The following is an 11518-nucleotide window of genomic DNA, read 5'->3' as shown; positions in this document are numbered from 1 at the left end:
TCTCTAGACTTGCAGAACGAATTGAATAGTTCCTGGTCCAACACCTGATTCCTCCCAAGCTTGACCCTCTTCCTCTTCATCCCTTCATTGGAGTTGACAGTGACGATGAAGCTCTTGATGTTCTCTTCATCCTTCAACCATCTTAGAGTTGAACCGGCGATGCCTGTATCCTTGTTGATGGTCGCTTGAGTTTCACCATTCCGTATCCGTTTAATAATGTGTAGCTTCTCCTCTATGGAATAACACTTCCGCTTCGGCAAGGCGGCGCTGAATTGAACAGAGCAAACAAAACTAACAAATTTGAAGATTTCTTGGCTGGTAGGTGATGAAGATGTCGAAGAACTGGTACAGGAGATGTAACGGGAGCTTAGATTTAAGTTGTTGACAACTCTTCCGAAAGGATGTGGGCGGTAGGGCACACGAACATGAGTTAATCTTGTACAGTACAGTACTGTACTTACGTTGTGTACTGTGTTGTATGGTGTTCGAAGGGAACATGAACGTGAGTTACAGGAGATATGGATGCTATGCTGATTTGAATTGAATTGATTTTGTTCATCTCAGCTTCGCCATTTATACGGGAAAGGTGCGAGAAGATGACAGCTCGTGAGTATTTTCACACCACATGTCAACTCAACACAGGGCGATGACAGCTTGAATTTTTTTCGCCACTTAGCACTATTTTGGACAAACTTTGTCTCTGTTTTCTCACTTTTTTGCCTTTAAACATGAAATAGTAGTATTTTTGGGGGTCCAAGGTGTATGAGCGTTATATCAGTACAAGCGCTACAACGCTTAGCGTTATTTCGATTTTCCACTGTATATGTATATATATATATATATATATATATATATATATATATATATATATATATATATATATATATCTTCTTCTTCTTCTTTCGGCTGCTCCCGTTAGGGGTCGCCACAGCGGATCATCCATATGATCCGCATCGTGATTTGGCACATGTTTTACGCCGGATGCCCTTCCTGACGCAACCCTGGTCGCCTCTTACAACACAGGGATATGGTACACCAATTTTAACCAGGGTATACACCGGCCCAGTATACTGGTACTCATTTCGCCGACCTCGGAAGGATGACAGGCTGAGTCAACCCCCTGGTGTATTAATTCAGTGGCCCAACGGGGCTTGAACTCGGGACCTTTTGGATCCCAAGCCGCTGCCCTAACCACTGCGCCAACACCAGGCTCATATATATATATATATATATATATATATATATATATATATATATATATATATATATATATATATATATATATATATATATATATATATATATATATATATATATATATATATATATATATATATATATATATATACACAAAGACCGGGTGTAGTGGCGTGCACCTGTAATGCGGCTACTCGGAGGCTTGGGTTGGAGGATCGCTTGAGGACGGGGGCTCTGCACTAGGCCGTGCTATGAGAGGGTGTAGACAGCCCGGAATCATGGCGAAACCCAATCCTTATCCCTGTGTCGTGAGAGGCGACCAGGGTTGCGTCAGGAAGGGCATCCGGCGTAAAACGTGTGCCAAATCAGTATGCGGATCATAACGGATGATCCGCTGTGGCGACCCCTAATGGGAGCAGCCGAAAGACGAACAACAACATATATGTACACAAAGGTGTCCACATAATCAGAATATCATGCATGTTTGTTTTAATGAATTGATACAGCTTCACTTAACACCTAATCGTTGTTATTTTCTTGAATAAATATCTTGGAAGTAATATTTTAATATTATTTGGTGCCCTTTTATGCTCATTTGCACCCCGCCCCCCAATTTTTTTTTTATAAACGTTCGATTGGCCTTACCCCTCCCATGACATCATCTCGACCTCGGGTTCATACATGTGTGGTCTGATATCACCTTCTACACAATGATTTTGACTATCGCCGTAATCTGGGGATTCTTGTTCAGAAAATTATTTGTCAAATTCACTTTCTGATGAGTCTGAATTGAGTGGTGCAGCCATTATCTATTGCATGCTGACAATCTTCCTCTTGATTATGCCATGGCAGTTTATGTGGAATTTTTAGGATCGGGACCTGATGGGTTTACTTTTTTAACTGTAACACCTCCAAAAAATTTTTGATTTAATAACCATGTTCAGTTATTTGTTTTTACCTAAAAATCAATGTAATCACATCAAAAAAAGTTTTTTTTTCCAATAATGTCAACTGGTGACAGTTATCAACACGATGTTCTAAAACTTATTATTTCTGCTGGGAAGGCAATGGCAAACCACCTCTTTAATTTTTGTAAAGCAACATATATTTCTCACTTTCTGATAAAAGCCTGCATTTTAACCTGGAGACCAAGCAATGCACATCTGGACAATGCACATCTCTGCTTCATGCTGAGCGGGTCGAGTCCAGTGCTGCGTGAGAAGCTGCCCGCGCTAATTTAGAGGATGCTGGCCCGTAATTGCTTTCTCAGCACCGCTAATAACAGCCACATTAAGCAGTTAGTGCAGTCATCAGAGCCCTACAGAGCGACCAAATGGCACGGGGCAGCACGTGCGCCAATGGAGAGCGAAGAGTGCGTTGGTAGCAAAGTGTGTTGTGTACAAGGAAGTAAGGAGCACAGCGAGGTGCTTGGCACTGGCGAACAGTAGCATATGTGGAGTGGCAGGAGGGGACAGATGAGCGGTTAATGGGGTGCAGGCCTCATTCTCCTAGCTTGCCGGCATCTCCGGCAGCATGCATCGCCAACAAGGGTGGCAAATCTCAAGGCACTCAAAGAGCAAGAGAGCGTGGAAAGAGAGGCAAGGGTCTCAGAATAACCAGCGAGTATGGAATAACCAAAAGAAATAGAGCAACCAACAAACATTGGAAAGTTTGACACGATGCATTTTTGACTGATCGAAGCGCAGTACTTAGTAACACCAACCGATTGCTTTCAGTGTTTGATGTCTGTATAAGATGTCACAGTCTCAGGTGTACATTTAAGTTTGAGCCAGGTGCCAAATTCTTTTTGGCAGAGTGAGAAGTCTTTGGCAATGGAATCAGATTTGCTCAGCCTTCATTAGTTCCAGTGATGCTTCTGCCTCAGGTCTTAATGTCTTTTTCCACACCTGCTCTCCTGCAGCATTGTTTCTTTGCGAATATCTGTCTTCAACTGTTTTGAGGTGTACCTGCTATGTAGAAAAGTGATTTTCATCTTTGGACAATGTAGACCTAACGACACCAAAGTTGATCACGAGCAAACCTAATGATGTGCATTGCTGGACGATACAAATTTTGCCCAATTTGTTGTTGTATGAAACACTTTTTTTGTATGATGTGGGACAAAAGTGGCCACAGTGTGTACCATCCCACACATGTCATGTGCCCCATTTTATTTTTTGAGTCACATGCGTGGTATGTCATTAAAATCAGATTATACCAATCTTCTTCAGGGGTCATGTGACAGTTAGAGAAGGTTATGCTGTGTAGATTGTGTTGTAATTAATTATGTTATGTACAGCATGTCTCCTGAGGTTGTTCACAACTCCAGGAGACATTCTGTCGATAATACTGTTACGGTTGTGGGGGTAGATGGAGGAATTTCAGAGGGAAGTTCGGATAGAATAGAGTTGCTTGGATGTGTAGAAGACATCTTGATGTAATTAAGTAGGTAAACTGTGAGTTTTAGTGTTACATCTCACCAGGTGGGGGGGGGGGTGGTGTTAATTAGATAGGGATTAAGGACATGTTTCCCCAGTATATAATTGCCCCCTTGTGAATTTTCCCTATGTTTTTGTATTACAAAGCAGCAATGATGGAGTTGCGCTTTTACAACAACTATCACAAAAGCTGGCCAACCATTCTGAGCGGGCGGAGGCCCCGCCTTTCCAGGGCTCCTTGCGAGCAAGCCATGTCCCGGAGGTGGGACGGTAGTTTGGTGTGACGTCGAGAGAGATCAGGAGGAAGGCATGAGTGAGGTGTGAGGGATGCACACGGTCAAGAGAGAACGTAGCTAGATGGCCTGTAAGAACAGGGCTTTATGGCTGGCTTTCTTTCGACGCATGAAGAAGATGGCATGATTCTCGTATTCATGCTGAGGTGAACTGGCTCGCATACGGAGCAAGACGCGAGCCATTGACTGTTCGGCTGAGCCATGAAGTGTGTACGTTTCTGAGGAGGGAAGAAAAGCGTGCCTCGTGGCCTGATCATGGTGTCTCAGCAATCGTTTCATCGTGTGGGCGATCGTTGTGAATAGACCGGGTGCAAGAGAGGAACGGTCGGCATATTCGCTCGTACAAAATAAACTGCATGGGGTCTCTGAGCCTTGGTGTTGAATACCGCTCATAAATTGCCTGACAAATGTTCCCGCTGCGAGAGAACGGCTCGGCACCATTTTACGTGCGTCCACACATGCAGGACAAAACGCCTCGATTCCAAGTTCCGTAAAGACCATCTCTGGACAAGCGAAGTGCCAGAATAAAGGAAGAATTTTATTTTATTTTGTTTCCCCTTGTTTGCATTTAAGTCTGTGCAGAGGTGCCTTGACTTTAGAATTTATTTTCTTCACATTATTATCATTACCTTTTGAATTATTGTCCCTTTTAAATATTGTCCAATCTCTTCAAAATGTGCCTAATATCTCATTTTATTATTAGTCGCAAATGTACCACCTGTTTGCTCGACAAGCGATAGGTTTGAAGTATGAGGAGATTCACGATGCACCTGCATATTTGTTGCATGATGATTTCTGGTGTAGTTATTCTAAAAACTACTACTACTACTACTACTACTACTACTACTACTACTACTACTACTACTACTACTACTACTACTACTACTACTACTACTACTACTACTACTACTACTACTACTACTACTACTACTACCACCACTACTACTACTACTACTGCCACTTTAATGGCGAAAATTATTTCCACCTTCTTGTGGGATTTGCTGGGGAACGTTTTGTCACAAGTCTTTCACGAGATAGCTGACAAGGCCTGATGTTCGATTGAAAGTGGCAGGAATGTTGATTTAAAACCACAGGCGGTACGGACAACCGAGGAATGGGCACGGATGGCTAACTTGAACATATGCCACATTGAAGGTACAAAATCAACTTGAATGAATAAATTAGGGTTGTACTGTTTTGGAACATTTTCGTTTTTGCAGGCGCATCGTGAATTATAATGAATAAATTAATTCCCTAGTCTCTTCAATATCCCTGTAAGGCCAGAAAACTGACAATAAACCCTGCAAGTTTGACTGCGGTATGCGAGATATTTTGGCAAACAAATGCTGTCGTCAATCAATGGATGGCAGATATACCTTCGGTCATAACACTTGTGTAACATATGCTTTAAAGTCATGGTTTTCAAAATCTGGCATCGATATTGGAATTATTCAAAGCACCTGTTTTTATCAAGTTCTACTCAAAAGCAAAGCATGAGACAGAAGTTTTATTGCAGAATAACAATTCCAAAGAAATGCTCTGCTGAGTACTAAAAAAAAAAGTTTTAAAACAAAAGTTCTTTCGTTTGTTCTTCAAAGTTGTTTAGTTGTGGAAGGAAGTAAAACGATATCCCAGCAAGATTGTGTATATTAACTTTCTTTTTGCAGCACGTCATTTTCCCAGGTTCTTGGCCTCAGAGGGTTTTGTGTGATGTACTGGTCTGGAATCTAACATAGAATAGGATAGAGAACAAGGGTGGTTGTTCAAATATATATATATATATATATATATATATATATATATATATATATATATATATATATATATATATTACATATAGTATACAATATTGCTGTTGGAAAATAATAATAAAAGCTTTCTAAGAAGGAATATACATAATACAGGTGCAGAATGGGAGGGGGATTGAGGATTGTGAAAAGGAAGCGAAGAGGGAGGACATGGATAAAGAGAGGATTGGGGCATTGGGGACATATAAGGAGAAAGAGAGAAAGAGAGAAAGAGAGAAAGAGAGAAAGAGAGAAAGAGAGAAAGAGAGAAAGAGAGAAAGAGAGAAAGAGAGAAAGAGAGAAAGAGAGAAAGAGAGAAAGAGAGAAAGAGAGAAAGAGAGAAAGAGAGAAAGAGAGAGAGAGAGAAAGAGAGAAAGAGAGAAAGAGAGAGAGAGAGAGAGAGAGAGAGAGAGAGAGAGAGAGAGAGAGAGAGAGAGAGAGGTGTTTGAAATTTTATAATTTTGGCATGCAATTACGTTTCAAGGGTCGAAAGAGAGCTCATTGGGAGCATGCTCGTTGCTGAGCCGTCTAATTTGGGTTCGATCCCCAACGGGACTTGACAAAACTAAAAACTGCTGTTCTCGTGCAATGTTGGCAGGAAACACTGCAGAAGTCATCCTTTGGGTGGATGATGTCCCCTCTCCATTTAGGTTTGTAAACAAAACTATCCCTGCTGCAGACGGGGGGGGGGGGGGTATTTTTAACCATGGCACAACATATATCTTCACCCCCCCCCCATCCCCAAGGCTGCTCCTAAAAGGAGTGTGTTTCTAGTGCAAACCAATACATGAGCCAACACTGGACTTTACTTCAGACAAACACAGAGGCTTACCTTAAGGGAAGTGAGAGACTTTTTGGGAGACACTGGGTATCAGCGATGCTATCTTTGTGATGTCGCTCTTTTCTGCAATCTGTAGGACAATTAAGAATATATCTCCCATATCAATAGGATGCCAACCCAAGGGGTAAATTTTTACTCTATCCTCTAAATGCTGAGCATCAGGCGAGGAAGTAGCACATTTACTAGATGACCCGTGAACACGTTGGGTTCCCGTTGTGACAGCGGTTGATAAAAAAATCATTTCAAAAAAAATAAGAAAAGATAGCTCCAGCGAACTATACCGCTGAGGTTGTTTGCATTGATCAAATACTCCCGAAGAGTACTTGACTGAATCGGGAATTGATTTTTTAATAATTTTTTTAGTTGCCCGATTTGAACGAAACTTTGATATTGTGCGTCGATGTGAAAAAAAAAACGGAGAAAAGAAAGTCAAATAAATTATTATGCGTAATCTTCTAAACACAATTTTATTTATGAATGAACACATAAGTTTTAGATCAAAATGGTGATGGGATAGATATTTTATGCTTAAAAAGAAATCGTTATTTGTCTCTACTAAATGTTTGAGATTTTAAAATAAATCATTTGAAGGGGAAAAAAGATAGCTCCAGTGAACTATACCGCTGAGGTTGTTTGCATTGATCAAATTCTCCCGAAGAGTACTTGACTGAATTGGGAATTCATTTTTACTTACAAAATCTAAATCTAAAGATCTAAAGATTTTGTAAGTATATTGATGACTTCTGTCATCTGTTTGTGTGTTTGTTTGTTTGTGTGAGTGTGTATGTTTGTGTGTTTGTTTGTAGGCAAGATAAGTCGAGAACGGAAGAAGCTACCAATGTCAAATTACACCACGTCATTCAGGAGGGTGATGGCTAGTGCTGATTAGATTTTGGTCAAAATCGTTCAAAGGTCAAGGTCACAGTGAGGTCAAACATTCGATTTTTGATGGTTTGGTGCAGAATCATCGTAGAAACTTCTGGTTTGCGTCGCTACCTTCTCGAGAGACATCTTTTATTAGACAAGGTCAGAGGTCAAGTTGACGATTTCGTAAGTACCAGTCTATGACTGCTTGTTTAATCATTTTTTCGTTGCCCGATTTTAACAAAACTTGATATTGCACACCGCAGGAGAATGGTAAGGTGGGCCGAAAATTTTTGTGATATCGTGTATCGTTTTGGCTGTATTTCAGGAACATACATACATACATAAATACATACATACCTACAAGATGAGAGTTTTAATAATATATAGATTATGTCTCGCCTCAGGTCCGAATCGAACCACCATCCTCAAAAACTCTGAACGGAGGCTCCAACCATTATGCCACCAAGTCTGGTTTGTTTTCTCTTCATGCTTTTGCAATTCAAGTGAAAACACCCTGTTGTATAATATCCCTGTGGTCCATGCGATGCATGTATAAGTTCCCGTAAGACTCTCACATTCCTCTAAAAATGATCTGCTGTTCCACTTCCACAAAAATATGGGATTGATTGAATTCATGAGTAATATTTAAATTTAACTATCAGAATAAAAATTTAAACTCTGGAAGAAGACCATTATGTATAATATTTATTTGTGTAATTATTCCCACTATACTCTACAAATGAACAGGAAGCAGTTGCCCAGTTTCTCTGTCCATAACGCTTTGTTCTAAAGAGTTTCTGCTGTTGTACAATAATAAAAATTACCCCCGTGTGGGGGTGACGGTCATCTCTATAATACCACAAGTTCTCAATGTTCAATTCAGGTAACCGCGAAACAGTCCAAACTAACCGTTTGGATTGAAATAGTTCACAGAGATACACTAGGATAATACTACTAATGACATAATTAATAAATATGTATTGTTCATTTAGTACCCGGATTAACACATCAGAATCACCAGTAAGTGCAATACGTGGTTTTCCGGTCTGTCCACTCTCTGGGGACATTTCACTTCCGGTTGTAGAAAAAAAAACGAAAAAATAGGCTTAGCTCTCGGAGATTATGATAATCCTGTAGATTATTCTTCACTGATTATAATGCAACTTTCAGAATGAAAATTGGTCAAGTATTTATAGAGATATTGAGGTTTGAAAAATTGTTAGAGCGAGCAAATTCATTAATTATTAATTCCACAGAAGTTTCGTGACACTGCACAAAGTAACATGTCAGGTATGAAAAAACATTTTGTAGGCCAGATTCATTAATTATGGAATGTACTCATTGATATATTAATCAGAAAGCCCGAAGCATGTGGCATAATTTATCACTTATCCCCTCATCCGGGATCCGTGGCCTCGCCCCACAGCCTGCAGCCCTATGTCTGCCGGTGATTATGTTAGATATCGGCACGATCGAGAGGAGCCTGCGAATTATCCCTGCTGATGCACTGAATTGATGCAATCGTTTGGCCAGAATATTCGTTGTCAAGATATTGCGTGATTAAATCACCAATACAGTCACTCAAATTTATACCGCCGACATACTTCTTAACAATCACCTTCGCCCCAGAAACCACAGTCAATCTGAACCACGCTGGCCACTGCTCAGACGCCACGACCGGACTACTGCGCAGTTCTACTATGCAGTTTGGTGAAAGATGACTCGGCATTTTGGCGCACGCGCATGAAATTATATTTTGAAAATAAATGCCGACGTTTACATTTCGGGTTTTGAAACTTTTGCACCTTCGGCGGAAAATGTATAAATATAAAAGGCTAAAAATGTGTTTTATATTTCATTTCTCCTGCCTTCCTTCTTTGCGAATCGCATCGGCATTTTTGGCCATCTTCCAGATCACGTGACGATCAAACGGGAAGGAAATATAAAAATCTGTCCGGTTAGATACAAGATAATATTTTTTACTATCATAATCAATAAACAGTTGCCGAATATCTTGTAGAATGGCAGACGAGATAGGTTTTGAAAATGCTGATTTTTATAACTTACGTGACCTCGTCCCTGACCTTGAACTCGGACAAGAGTTATATCGTTGTGCAACACTCATCGACCTCTACCCACATCTTAAGTTTCATCAAGATTGGAAAGAAAAATTGTTGACGGACGTACGGACGGACATTAGGTCCGGCTTTATTAGGTCATCTCGGTAGAGATGACCTAAAAATGGTATCGTTGGAAAGATAATAATACATCTACTTGGTTGGAAAGGTAATAATCAATTTACTTGAAAGAAACATTAGTTTGTTTCATCACAAACTTGCCTCTTTTAAAAGCCAGTGTTTCTGGAATTGAGAAAGAAGAAGTTGGATGTCGAACTTTAATGTAGTGATTCCAACAGTAACATTTATTATTCTACAACAGCAGCAACGCTTTACAAGGACACGGGATAAGCACACAAAAGGAAATATAGTAATACTTCTCAAAGCAATCAAAAAATATATGAGTACACAGAAGGAGAACACAAACAACAGCAATTACACATTATAAAAGATCATTTTTCACATCTTTGACTTCATTTTTTTTATCCTCATTGACACTCTCGCTGATAGGATGGTATAGAGGTAGGCACACTCAACTCTAAGCTGTCTAGCCTGGATTCGAATCCCGACCCAGCTATAAACTGTCATCCCGGTGTTTCAGTCAGGGTGATTCATCAATGTGTGTGCCGTCTCTCGGATGGATATTAAACTGGCATCCTGCTGGCACCCTGAGCAAATTACAAATTCCTGCCCTAACCTGTGGAGGGCATTGCATCAGCAGCACAGCTGCACCCTTAGCCATTGATGCTACCCCGCAGCCTTGTGCTCCATCTGAATGAAGAATACAGCAATCTGTTTTCAAACCTTCACATATACATGTGATTCAACCAATTACCTTTCCTGATCAGGTGCAGCTGAGGGGTGCTGCCAAGTACACACCGGCTAACTTGTAGAGTTAATCAATGGGGTAAAATTTCCTGCTAACACTACATGCGAACTGTGCTAGACCAATGGAGGTTCTTGTACAAGTTGGTGAAGTTTGTGTAGGTTAGATTCCATTCAGACATTACACAAGAAATCTCGACAGAGCCAGTGAGAAATCTTTGATGATTGTTGTGTTTCTAAAAGAAACATGTAAGGGTTTTGCCATCTGTAGTCACTGTGGTGCCATGCTTTGGTCTTCATCCCATGTGGTGATTTAAAATAAACTGACACAGCCTGTGCAGACTTTGCTTTTGTACGAATTGTTCTTACTAAGCTTCCAAGATGGGCAAAAGTCTCTTTATTTTTTTTTTTTACAAAAGTGTGGCTCTCATTGAAGAGCTTGTATGAATATTACCTGAAAGACATTGAGACTCAATGCACTTGACACATGCCTCAAGGCTCATTATTTCGAATTAAACAAGTTTTAAAAATTGGGAATTGGTGCAAATAGAGAAAGCTCCTAAAAGTGAATGTTCTAATGAATAAGACAAGTGATGTTAGCAGAAAGATGCCATGGTTGTTTTCCTGTCTCTTGTCCTCTTCAATCACATCATATACTTTTCTGCTGTGAGCCTTTGTCAATTGGACTGGAGATTTGAATCCCATTCAACAGAAGAGATATGGGGGGATGAATTAATGTAGAGGGATGGGCAACTAAGACTTTCACATTGAATACATTAGCTGATGCTTGTGTTGTACCTGGCAGATATGATAATGATTGGATACCAGAGACAGTAAGCAGATCAGGAACAAATAAAATCTGGAATAAATCTGGCCATCCTGTCTGCAAAGAGTAAGTTTGAGACGTTGTGCCCCAACATGCCAATGATGCCTTGGAATTCCTTTCTGTCCAAGACCAAAAATAGGATACTCAAGGTTATGATGAAGTGTGAGAGGGTCAAAGGAAAGTTATAAAATGTTAAACTTCATAACAAAGAAAGGAGGACGAGAGCTCATAACATATAAATCCACCTACCCCTTTCATATATATATATATATATATATATATATATATATATATATATATATATATATATATATATATATATATATA

At 40.0% G+C, this 11518-nt stretch overlaps 1 protein-coding gene across 5 annotated transcripts in view; it reads right to left on the bottom strand.

Moving 5' to 3' along the window:
• The window catches only part of LOC147029652 (uncharacterized), a 443651-nt gene that overhangs the window by 301541 nt on the left and 130592 nt on the right, over positions 1 to 11518 (bottom strand). For 4 of the 5 annotated variants that reach the window (XR_015056004.1, XR_015056003.1, XM_085872862.1 and 1 more), the window contains 2 exons: positions 6548 to 6626; positions 5421 to 5655 (listed from right to left, as the gene is read on the bottom strand). Coding sequence is in view for 3 of the 5 variants with exons in the window: in XM_085872862.1 (XP_085728988.1) it covers positions 5622 to 5655; positions 6548 to 6626 (113 nt within the window). In the remaining 2 variants the exon portion in view is untranslated. Of the gene's footprint in view, positions 1 to 5420; positions 5656 to 6547; positions 6627 to 11518 lie in introns of those variants that run through there. The other variant, XM_085872860.1, reaches the window with a different exon arrangement.

Source organism: Eptatretus burgeri, chromosome 3 (assembly GCF_056783735.1).
Source record: "Eptatretus burgeri isolate ZD-2024b chromosome 3, Ebu_testis_v1, whole genome shotgun sequence".
Lineage (NCBI taxonomy): Eukaryota > Metazoa > Chordata > Myxini > Myxiniformes > Myxinidae > Eptatretus > Eptatretus burgeri.
Note: the sequence above shows the minus strand (reverse complement) of the source record. Positions and strands in the feature narration are given on the sequence as shown.